The sequence below is a fragment of the Eucyclogobius newberryi genome, unplaced genomic scaffold (genome assembly GCF_026437365.1).
Source record: "Eucyclogobius newberryi isolate DKJ021-1_F unplaced genomic scaffold, fEucNew1.0.hap1 SCAF_7, whole genome shotgun sequence".
In the NCBI taxonomy this organism is placed as follows: Eukaryota; Metazoa; Chordata; class Actinopteri; order Gobiiformes; family Gobiidae; genus Eucyclogobius; species Eucyclogobius newberryi.
The window spans coordinates 31,180,606-31,192,736 of NW_027316389.1; the positions used below are offsets into that span (position 1 = coordinate 31,180,606).

Consider the following 12,131-nt stretch of genomic DNA (forward strand, 5'->3'; position numbering starts at 1 on the left):
AGCGTTTTCTGTGGAAGTCTCAAGTCCACTATGCTCTTTTTGCCAGATTGAGTGGCCTCTGGAAACTTATTTGCTGAATTGTTTTGTTTATACAGATGTACAAAACATTTAAAGTACATTTATATCCAAGGGTACATGGCAGTGAAAGGTTTCCCCTCGTGGAGTTACAATACTCTTGGTGCTTGGGTTTCTATGTAATAACCCTTGGGGAATGGCACAAAAGAGAGACGCATTTCCGTGTGCAAGACGACCTCTGTAAGAGCTGTGATTTGTACCGTGCACCAGAGGTTTTTATCTAAGCTCGCTGGTTAGAAAGCGCAGTCAGAAATGTGAAGATTTGAGATTGGGTGATGAAACGGAGAGTCAGATTCTTTGGTGGGGTTTTTGCACATGTGTTTTTACCATCTGTCATAGTGTCACATTCACAAAGAAGTGGGATCTGCTGATGCTCGGTCGCTGTCAGAGTTGACTGAGCCTTGTGCTTCCTGCTGTCAACACGCTGTGGTAATGACACATCTCCTCCACCCATGTCGTCAGGCCTGCAGCTCGGTTACACCTGTAACCTTTCCAATGACCAGCGATCAGGGCCTTTATTCACTGGACACGTTTATATATTACCTATATTATTATTATCGGTTATAGGGATGCAAGATGATTAGGTTAATGAATAATCATGAATAATCGTAAGAACTAGAAAATTATAATAGTGAGAATTGTAAGCAGTATGTATGCAACTATATGCAATTTTTTTTTATCTGGCTGTTTGATGTCATAAAACTCGCCAACGAATAGTGATCCGTTCACCTTGATGTTTGGTCATGGCCAACAATCATGAATAACTTTCAAATCGTGATGTTTCTTCTCATATTAATTGTAACTCGTAACATTTGATACTGTGACATCCCTGCTCGGTTACATGTTTTCTAGTGCTGAAACTTGTCTTTTAGTGAATGGTTAATTGGTTGAGACCAAAGGTAAATATCTATCTGCTGACTCTTAAACAGTCCTGATGTCTTCAACATTGATCCTCTTTGTCTAGATCTAACTAGCTCAGAGACAATGCAAATCAAATCAATTGTTAGTACCGGTAGTTCTAAAAAACACAATGTTTCTTACCATTAGTCTTATAAAGTGGTGTTCCTACTATTTATTTTAATCAAGTAATTATAGTACAACCTTTTAATGAAACAAATGAGATGGTAATATTCAATTGTTATAGATTGTTATGTGAGTGTTTACGAGTGTTTATGCGGCCTAGTGCCTCCTTTCCTAGCCCACTTCTCCTTGACCCCCTTTCAGCATTGAAAGCCAACATGAGGTCACCATTCTCAGTGGACTCAATGAGTTTGTGGTCAAGTTCCATGGACCAAAAGGAAGTAAGTAAATACACATTATCTTATCTTTCTAATGATTCGAATCCACATTGAATTTGTATGTTTTTGTGAACATTTCTTTCAGCCCCTTATGAAGATGGTGTGTGGAAAGTTCGGGTAGACCTACCAGATAAATATCCTTTCAAATCACCATCCATAGGTATTTCTTTTTGTTAGTTTAATGTTGCTTGAATATAAATATACTATGATCTTTTATACATTTAATTTTTTTTTAATGAAAAACAACATTTATCTGTGATTTCAGGGTTTATGAATAAAATATTTCACCCCAACATCGATGAAGCGTGAGTATTAATACATTTCACATTTGCACTCGGCAAAGTCTGTGTACTGAATGTTTGTTTTCATTTTCAGATCTGGAACAGTTTGTCTAGATGTTATAAACCAGACATGGACAGCTCTCTACGGTACGTCACTTTAAGTTGTTCATAATGTTCACAAAGGATTTCATGAATTGTGTTGTCATACTACAGGCCAGAGATCAATTATTGTCAACCTTTATTATGTATCGGGGGTTGGACTTCTAAAAAACTTGATGACCTTTAGAATTAATTTGCTGTACACAGAATTATTTTAATGTTTTTTTTCTTCATGTTTTATCATTTAATTCCTGTAAAAAGTCATGGGCCACTGAACAGTAGAGACCTCTTGTGGACGATCTGGGAACTGCTTCATCCATAAATAAGCCAGAGTATGCATTAATTTAAATGGAGATTTCTGAACTTGTTCTCACTGATTTTCTTCAGATCTCACCAACATCTTTGACATGTTCCTGCCTCAGCTGTTGGCTTATCCCAACCCTATTGATCCTTTAAACGGAGACGCAGCAGCCTTGTACCTGCACAAGCCAGAGGACTACAAGCACAAAATCAAAGGTACTTTGATTGGATAAGGGGTTCCAAAACCCGAGACCCCCACAGTAAATGATATGGACGTCTGTAATCATTCCAAGTTGCAAATCTGTTCAAAAGTTTATTTGTATATATTTTGGTATTCCATTGCGTTATCCAGTCAAATGTTACTAAAACATACTGTTTTCAATAATAATAATAAAAATATGTAATTCAATGTTATAATTTTAAAATTACATTATGAAATCATCTCGTGACCCCAGCTTATGCCTCGCGACCCCACTTTGGGATCCACTGGTTTAGATGGGTTGTAAAACAGATAACTATTCTTATTTGAATATATGCTGTTGATGTTCTCTGTGTGTGAAAGTCACTGATGTGTGTGTTACAGAGTACATTCAGAAGTACGCCACAGAGGAGGCCCTAAAGGAGCAGGAGGAGGAGGGCGGAGACTCTTCATCTGAGAGCTCCATGTCAGACTTTTCTGAGGATGAGGCTCAGGATATGGAGTTGTAGTGAATGGGGAGAGACTCGAGCAGAAACTCACTACTATATTCATATTTAAGACTATTTTTACACCAACATGAGGATTTTTATGCCTTCATAAGGATTTGCAGTATGCTGTTGCAAAATACTATTTAGGAACTCATGACCACTCGCTCCCAGCCCGTTTCCTTTGAGAGCCTGCTTCGATTAGACTGGAGCCATTCATTTCCACCATGTTCAGTGGCTTCAGGCCTTGTTCAGGCTTTCATACTGCACCAGCAGTGGGACCAGTGGTGGGCCAGGAACTGTGCCACTGACACACAACAGACTGTTTACGCTCATTTGGATTCACAAGCCACTCTCACTGCCTCTTCTGTTCAACATGTGTATATGTTTTCTTACTACGTTAGCAGACTCCTTAATCAGTCATGCAGAGGACTGCAGGATGACAATCTTCTGTTTTCTTCAGTGCTGCTTGCTGGATTTCATAGTGACTGTTATTTTGGCACATTTCCCCAAGAATGTTCTATTGTAAGCCTATTTGAATCATCCTGCCTGAGGAGAGAAGGAGCAGACAGCCACAGTACAGCCAAACCCATGCTTTGCTTTAGATGCTTTTGTGACCCACACACCACACTGCAGTGTGATCCATGGATGAAATTCGGGGAGACTCATGTTGCTAAGCATCAGACTTTCAACATCCATCTTCTTCTCTTCCTCTCAGTTTAAAAAGTCTTGTCATTTTGAGTACGGTATCTTTGTATATTGTGGCATGACCCAGAAGTGACGTTGTGTAGGCACTGTGGACATGGGGAGGACACTTGTGAGCAGGCCGTCTTGTTATTCTAAACTTTGCCTGTGTTGAACTATATAGGTGTATAACTAGTAGGGGTAGTTAGTTCTTTTTGCAGGTGGTGAGTCAGATTATATGATTTAATACATAATATGACATTCTAACTGAAAATGTTGTGACAGGCACTTCATCCCCTTTGTCTGTGGGATGACTTTGCTAACTGAAATCCTCCAAAGACCCCTGATATACCAATATGCAGTCATTTTCATCAGTCAGACAGAAGTGCTCTTTGTTTCTATGTTGTAGCAGTTTTTTAACACACTGTTGGGGCCTGTTGTTTTCCAAATGGTGGGACCAAACTCTGGACTGTTTAAATAATGTCAGAATGATCAATTAGTGGGTTTGAATTAGGTATTTGGATTTAACTTTTCCTTTTGATCATACAACATAGGTCCATATGTTTCTCGCGTCTCACACTGAAAAAGTGGAGTTAAACAAATGTTTACTGGTCAGTTTGGTCATGTCTGACAATTAGCAGGTTAAATGTTTGTAAAAGCAACGATAAAGCATAAACCCTGCTGCATTATCAATACTTTAGTGTTATGCTTTTTTTTTAGAAAGTAAAGAATTTCAGTTATTTTCCTGAAAGTATTTTTTCATACAGAAAACTAATTTGAAAACTAAACCCTTTACAATTGTTAATGGTATCTTCCACGATGACTGATTAAAAATGTGTGCTAACTTTTGATTTAAAAAAAACAAACTGTTGACAACTTGAATTTGTTAATCTTGTTCAAATGCTTTCTTTTAACCCCATATAACCAAATATTCTTTGGACATCTGGACGTCCCATTTAATTTTTCTTTAAGGAAAATGTATTTTACATAAAAGAATGTGTGTTTGGTCAGTTTTATCTATAACAATCTGAGTTTTTCATTGTATATTTTTTATTAATCATTTGATGCCTTTAATTAGAAGGAATGTTATATCGTCTAATCCCCATGTCCCGGATTTAAGTCGAGACATCCATGATTTTTATGGCAAAAAATAAATAAATGTGCTTCCCTTGTAACTTGAAGTAAAAAATAAAATATTGTCAATGGTGTTTCCCTAATATGACGTTTTTCAAAATAAATGCTGTTCTGAATTGGGATAAAGTCATTTAGAGTTCAGGCCGTGCCCTGCAAAGTGTGAGAAACATGTAGCCTTCAGAGCACGCATAGCCCTACATGTAACTGGACTGGACTCACTTATAGATATTCAATAATTGTAAAGACCATAATGGATAAATAAACCGTTTTGAACTGAACCGTTACATTGAACTCACCAAAGAGCTGCAGTTCTCTTCTGTATCCGCTAGATGGCAGTGTGGCGCATTCACCTCTAAAACAGAAACATCAGAAAAACTGAGGTGGGACTTTTTGAATCATTTTGCTGCAATAATACACAGCTTGAAATACATTGAATCTTTCGTGGTTTTAAAGAATGAACGCGACAAATTATAAACACTTTGCACGATTTTGAAGTCTATATGGCAGCTCATTACCAGGGCTATTTCTTTTCCCGTGAATGAACGCGTGGACACGGGGCTCGGGCGGTCACATGATCCTCCTCGGCGCGCTCAAACGATGACGCCCTTTAACAGACAGTATGATCATCTAATAAATAATTCACGTGCGTGCGCCTCGTCTCTCCGGGTGCCTTCAGGTTTCTAGTTTCACCGGATTAATTTGGCCCCGGGTTCGTTGGACGGAAAGCAACGGGCGCGCACAGACCTCTGAATAATGAAGACCGCTAGACTAGAAATCAAGCATCCTTATTATTAGTTTTACGTTGTTGTACGTTCTGAATTGAGGATTCTGAAGATACTAGGAACGTTTATCGGGTTCCTTTGGTAATTAGCCATATGAAGCGTGAAGGAGGAGAGGAGACGCCACTGACCGGCTGCGCGTCCTTCATAATGCATGCGCTGGACAATGGGTTCACCGGCAACTTTTGTAACCCCAAACCACTCTTTCCCACTTCGATCAACTCCTATCAGCTGAAAAAAAGAAAAGAAAAGGATGATGCCTCTTTTTCCACCTGCAATCTGTCTAATAGAAGCCGGCAGCAGGTAAATGAGACCGCGGAAGGAGCTGCACAGGCCTATAAAGCCCGGGGTTCAAGAGGCTGGTGGTGGTAGTGATGGGGAAGTTTGTCCTGAGAGGAGGAGAACTGCAGTGAGATGTCCTGCCACGCCCGGGATGGACGGGGACGCTCCACGGTAAGTCTCACACACACAAACACTTATGACTTTTAGTTCTGTTTTATTCCGTTATTTCATGTTCGTTTTCCTCAGAACTTGGATGCATGTATAAAACTTTATTTTTGTCATCCCATTTTCATTTGTCGATATATTATGATTGCAAACACTGACAACTCTTATTGGAGAATATGTAGGGTAATTGTTATTTATTTGGCATTTGGAAAAACTAATTGGAGTCTTCTCATGTGTCAGAGGAAAACAATAATCCGTAACGTGTTGGAAAAAAGAAGCCTATTTTGACATGCTGGATCACATTCGAGCCGGTTCAGCCGAGTTGCCAAAGCCTTTGCGCGGCTGTGGCGTGCGTAAAAGCGCGGAGGACGCGGTGTCCCGGGCCGGCACGGTAAAGGAGGAGGAGGAGGAGGAGGAGGAGGAGGGGTGCCATGGATTACTATTCTGCTGCCAGTGGGTTAAGATGCTTACCAACTAATTACCTGTCCACTAGAAAATCCCCGGCCTCATGCAGACCAAACAAGAGAAGGAACGGGACGCACACTGAGACCGTAAGACAAAAGTAGATGCGTAAAGTAGATGTTTGTCCATGTTGTGTTTATTTCTACTACACTATTGCGTTGTTATTTTAGTTCAGTGATTTGATGTGTTTTTTCCTCTTTTATCTTTGTGTTTTTGGTTCGTTTTTGTCATTTTAAAAGGTAAGATCAATGTACAAGATGTGTATTAATCTAAGATGTGTAAAGAATGTTTAGAATAGGTCAGGATAGGTCAGGATCCCAACTTAAGGCATGTTTTAGTCTTAGTATTGTTTTAGCTTTTTTTAATCAACATCAAAAGTTGTTTTTCAAGGACCTGGATATCCTGAATGAGAAAGTTGATTGGTGATTAACTTGATGCTTAACTAATTTAACGTTAAAAACAGAACAAACAAATTAATCCGAAGCATCTTTAGGCGTAGTATTGCCAGCCCTTGCGCTCTTCTCCTGAGCTTTTTACTGTATTGATCTCTCCCGGAAACAGGGAAGATGAGCCCTGCTTTGGGACCCATTTGGAGCATCTCAAAATGCACTTAGCGCATCATTCCCCACCAGCCAGAATCAATCCATGCACAAGGGCTGCTCCTCCACCAGGGCCAGAGCGGGACGGCTACAGCCACCCTGCCAAAATATACACCAACCGTGGAATCAAAAGGACGTGTTATCCTGCCAGAAATGACATGGTTGGATGTGTTTTTGTGAACATACTCAAGAAAATAGAGTTAATATTCCATGTGTAGACCTATTTGCTCAACCAACACATACTATACAACTACACAAACTGGCAACACTGTATGGCTTAAGTGTCTTGCCCAAAAATGAGTGACTGCCATTGAATTGAACCTGCCTTTAAGTCAGGTGATCCTCCTTAACTTCTTTTTTCCCCTGCAGGTTGTCATATATATTAAAATGTAAATTATGGTTTGCTTTCATTAAATTGTAACCTCATCGTTGTTATTTCCCACTGATAAATAATCAAACCAAGTTCAAACCTCCCAGAATGTCGAATCTCGCTGAATTTAACTGTAAAACGACTGCTGCGTTGTACTGGATATGATTGTAAAGATGGCAGTCCAACTTTCTCCTCCTGTTCTGTGTATGGCACTGGTAGAATTCACTGTCACGGCACTCTCTCAGTGAATTACCAAAGGGCCATAAACAGAGTAGAGACTGTTCCACAACGGCCCCGGCTGCCTGATACGTCCACATGTCCACACATCTCCACCTCCTCCGCCTGCGCCATCCCATCTTAATCCACTGATGTAATCGTCTTTGCCCAGTTTGGCACTAGCACATTTTTGCTTTGTTGCCCTCCACTTTGAGCAATCATGTGTAGTGCCAATATGGGACAGGACTCTTCTCTCTCTTGCTCAGATCGACATCGAGCCGCCGGCGTTGTATGTTATCTATCTCGGGGTTTGAAACGCGATCCATGACACCGGTCCGTCTCGGGTGTCAAACGGTTGCCATGGAAGCAGGGATGCTATCGGTAACGCGATGCGGGGTAGTGAACTCTCCATTGGTCTTTGGCAATGGTAGAACTCACTTCGGTGGGCTGAGAGGATCCGGTGGTTCTAGACTTGCCAACAACTGACAGAGAGAACCAGCCACAGGTTTTGGGGCATCCAATCCTGCACTTTCTTCAACTTTACTGTCCCTTTATGGTCAAATGTGTGGAACTTCAACCATGCCCGGCTCAACCAGGTCCATTGTACTTGTCACGAGTCGTAGGAAACTGTTGAGCATCTTGAGGTGTTGGAGGAAAAGCCCACTATAAACGTGAGAGCGGACAAACCACCCGCACACGAAGACGCATGCAAACCAAGTCCAATTTATAGTGAGTGACTGCAAGAAGAACAGCGAGGGGTCCAATATTACCAATCCCCTTCTTTGACTTCTTGCAGTTTCAGAGCACCGATGCGCCGTCACTTTGGAGTAACTCGAGACGGAAGAGCAGAATTCGTCTCATCTTGTTTTTGTCTCGGATGTCAAGAGGTTACGTCCCTGAGGAAACTCCACACTCGGTCATAAATCCATATACAGTCCATTAAGCTGTAGGTTTGACCATCGTTCTTCCCCGGGTCGATAAATCAATCAGGATTTGGTGGTCAACGCAATGGTTTAGTTGTATTCATGAGGCGTTGAGGAAAGGTGCTGACAAGATTTACAGAAACATATATTATTATTATTTACTTTATTTTATTTATTATTTTTTTCCTCCATTCCCTATTAAGATATGAGAGGAGTTTTGTTAATAAGAGTTTTTTGTTTTGTTTATAAGAGTTCTGAATCTGTCCTTTCCCTCTGTATCTACTGCGTTGTAACACCGACATTTCCCCATGTGTCACAATAAAGGATTATCTTATTTTATATGAGAGAGCGAATTTGTAGCAATGTTTTTATTTGATGTGTTAATCTGGCACACAGTCACGTGATCATCCCTGCAGTGAAATTTCATCCCGATTCATCTAAATGTAAACGCTGCATTTATTTATGTATTGTCCTCTGTGAATGAACATTTGAGACAGATTTGAGTTTTGTGTTTATTGAGCAGAAAAAACTTCACTCTTGTCCTTTGAATTCTGCAGAAAGAGATCAAATTGCTGTCTCTATTTATATCACGCGCGTTTTAATAGGAGGCGCGCCTAATGCGTTCATCATATTTCCACGTTAACAGTGAGAGTGCATCGCGGCGCAGACAATGTCAGGTTAAGTGGTGCCTCGGACAGTTGGTCCCAGTGATTACGGCCCGCAGCGCGAGAGGGAGGAGAGGGAGGAGAGGGAGGAGAGGGAGGAGAGGGAGGAGAGAGAGGAGAGAGAGGAGAGGGAGGAGGAGAGGAGAGGGAGGAGGAGAGGGAGGAGGAGAGGGAGGAGGAGAGGGAGGAGAGGGAGGAGAGGGAGAGGAGAGGGAGGAGGAGAGGGAGGAGGAGAGGGTGGAGAGGGTGGAGAGGGTGGAGAGGGAGGAGAGGGAGGAGGAGAGGGAGGAGGAGAGGGTGGAGAGGGAGGAGAGGGAGGAGGAGAGGGAGGAGGAGAGGGTGGAGAGGGAGGAGAGGGAGGAGGAGAGGGAGGAGGAGAGGGTGGAGAGGGAGGAGAGGGAGGATAGGGAGGAGAGGGAGGAGAGAGAGGAGAGAGAGGAGAGGGAGGAGGAGAGGAGAGGGAGGAGGAGAGGGAGGAGGAGAGGGAGGAGGAGAGGGAGGAGAGGGAGGAGAGGGAGGAGAGGGAGAGGAGAGGGAGGAGGAGAGGGTGGAGAGGGAGGAGAGGGAGGATAGGGAGGAGAGAGAGGAGAGGGAGGAGAGAGAGGAGAAGGAGGAGGAGAGGGTGGAGAGGGAGGAGAGGGAGGAGAGAGAGGAGAGGGAGGAGAGAGAGGAGAGGGAGGAGGAGAGGAGAGGGAGGAGGAGAGGGAGGAGAGGGAGGAGAGAGAGGAGAGGGAGGAGGAGAGGAGAGGGAGGAGGAGAGGGAGGAGGAGAGGGAGGAGAGGGAGGAGAGGGAGGAGAGAGAGGAGAGGAAGGAGGAGAGGAGAGGGAGGAGGAGAGGGAGGAGGAGAGGGAGGAGGAGAGGGAGGAGAGGGAGGAGAGAGAGGAGAGGGAGGAGAGAGAGGAGAAGGAGGAGGAGAGGGTGGAGAGGGAGGAGAGGGAGGAGAGAGAGGAGAGGGAGGAGAGAGAGGAGAGGGAGGAGGAGAGGAGAGGGAGGAGGAGAGGGAGGAGAGGGAGGAGAGAGAGGAGAGGGAGGAGGAGAGGAGAGGGAGGAGGAGAGGGAGGAGGAGAGGGAGGAGAGGGAGGAGAGGGAGGAGAGGGAGAGGAGAGGGAGGAGGAGAGGGTGGAGAGGGAGGAGAGGGAGAGGAGAGGGAGGAGGAGAGGGAGGAGGAGAGGGTGGAGAGGGTGGAGAGGGTGGAGAGGGAGGAGAGGGAGGAGGAGAGGGAGGAGGAGAGGGTGGAGAGGGAGGAGAGGGAGGAGGAGAGGGAGGAGGAGAGGGTGGAGAGGGAGGAGAGGGAGGAGGAGAGGGAGGAGGAGAGGGTGGAGAGGGAGGAGAGGGAGGATAGGGAGGAGAGGGAGGAGAGAGAGGAGAGAGAGGAGAGGGAGGAGGAGAGGAGAGGGAGGAGGAGAGGGAGGAGGAGAGGGAGGAGGAGAGGGAGGAGAGGGAGGAGAGGGAGGAGAGGGAGAGGAGAGGGAGGAGGAGAGGGTGGAGAGGGAGGAGAGGGAGGATAGGGAGGAGAGAGAGGAGAGGGAGGAGAGAGAGGAGAAGGAGGAGGAGAGGGTGGAGAGGGAGGAGAGGGAGGAGAGAGAGGAGAGGGAGGAGAGAGAGGAGAGGGAGGAGGAGAGGAGAGGGAGGAGGAGAGGGAGGAGAGGGAGGAGAGAGAGGAGAGGGAGGAGGAGAGGAGAGGGAGGAGGAGAGGGAGGAGGAGAGGGAGGAGAGGGAGGAGAGGGAGGAGAGAGAGGAGAGGAAGGAGGAGAGGAGAGGGAGGAGGAGAGGGAGGAGGAGAGGGAGGAGGAGAGGAGAGGGAGGAGAGAGAGGAGAAGGAGGAGGAGAGGGTGGAGAGGGAGGAGAGGGAGGAGAGAGAGGAGAGGGAGGAGAGAGAGGAGAGGGAGGAGGAGAGGAGAGGGAGGAGGAGAGGGAGGAGAGGGAGGAGAGAGAGGAGAGGGAGGAGGAGAGGAGAGGGAGGAGGAGAGGGAGGAGGAGAGGGAGGAGAGGGAGGAGAGGGAGGAGAGGGAGAGGAGAGGGAGGAGGAGAGGGTGGAGAGGGAGGAGAGGGAGGAGAGAGAGGAGAGGGTGGAGAGGGAGGAGAGGGAGGAGAGGGAGGAGAGAGAGGAGAGGGAGGAGAGAGAGGAGAGGGAGGAGAGAGAGGAGAGGAAGGAGGAGAGGAGAGGGAGGAGGAGAGGGAGGAGGAGAGGGAGGAGGAGAGGGAGGAGAGGGAGGAGAGGGAGGAGAGGGAGAGGAGAGGGAGGAGGAGAGGGAGGAGAGGGAGGAGAGGGAGGAGAGAGAGAGGAGAGGGAGGAGGAGAGGGAGGAGAGGGAGGAGAGGGAGGAGGAGAGGGAGGAGAGGCAGGAGAGGAGAGGGAGGAGGAGAGGGTGGAGAGGGTGGAGAGGGTGGAGAGGGAGGAGAGGGAGGAGGAGAGGGAGGAGGAGAGGGTGGAGAGGGAGGAGGAGAGGGAGGAGAGGGAGGAGGAGAGGGAGGAGAGGGAGGAGGAGAGGGAGGAGAGGAAGGAGGAGAGGGAGGAGGAGAGGGAGGAGGAGAGGCAGGAGAGGGAGGAGAAGGAGGAGATGAGAGGGTGGAGAGGGAGGAGAGGGAGGAGAGGGAGGAGAGGGAGGAGAGGGAGGAGGAGAGGGAGTAGAGGAGAGGGTGGAGAGGGAGGAGAGGGAGGAGGAGAGGGAGGAGAGGGAGGAGGAGAGGGTGGAGAGGGAGGAGAGGGAGGAGAGACGTCTCAATATACTCACTTCCACTGCGCCGGACACTTACAGGCCACACGCGCCATCTGGCCCCGTGCTCCACTGACCCCCCCGTGCCCGGTACTAGAGCCTGTCATGTGCAATCTGGATTTGGATACACTCTTTATGCAACGGCCTAGATTTATAGACTCATCAAAGAACATCATATTTAGTTTTAGAGGTGTGAGATTCTCCCAAGTGTAAACTACAACACTGAATGTACAAAAAATAAACTCAATGTTAGAGATATTGCAATATTGTGTCTGTTTACTATGTATATATACACGTTATTTGCATGGAGAGTAAACTGGTTGAAATGTAAATGTTAAATAATCTGTTGAAAAATACATTTAGACCTAATTTAACAACACAAATCCAATCCATCCCAC

General features: G+C 45.8%; 1 protein-coding gene across 1 annotated transcript in view; it reads left to right on the forward strand.

Moving 5' to 3' along the window:
* Positions 1 to 4,638, forward strand: part of LOC140348627 (ubiquitin-conjugating enzyme E2 H-like) — a 6,254-nt gene extending 1,616 nt beyond the window's left edge. The window contains exons 2-7 of the mRNA XM_072434619.1: positions 1,300 to 1,376; positions 1,459 to 1,533; positions 1,639 to 1,678; positions 1,749 to 1,801; positions 2,141 to 2,269; positions 2,637 to 4,638. Coding sequence (XP_072290720.1) covers positions 1,300 to 1,376; positions 1,459 to 1,533; positions 1,639 to 1,678; positions 1,749 to 1,801; positions 2,141 to 2,269; positions 2,637 to 2,761 — 499 coding nt within the window. The 3' untranslated portion in view covers positions 2,762 to 4,638. The remainder of the gene's footprint in view (positions 1 to 1,299; positions 1,377 to 1,458; positions 1,534 to 1,638; positions 1,679 to 1,748; positions 1,802 to 2,140; positions 2,270 to 2,636) is intronic.
* The last annotated feature ends 7,493 nt before the right edge of the window (positions 4,639 to 12,131 follow it).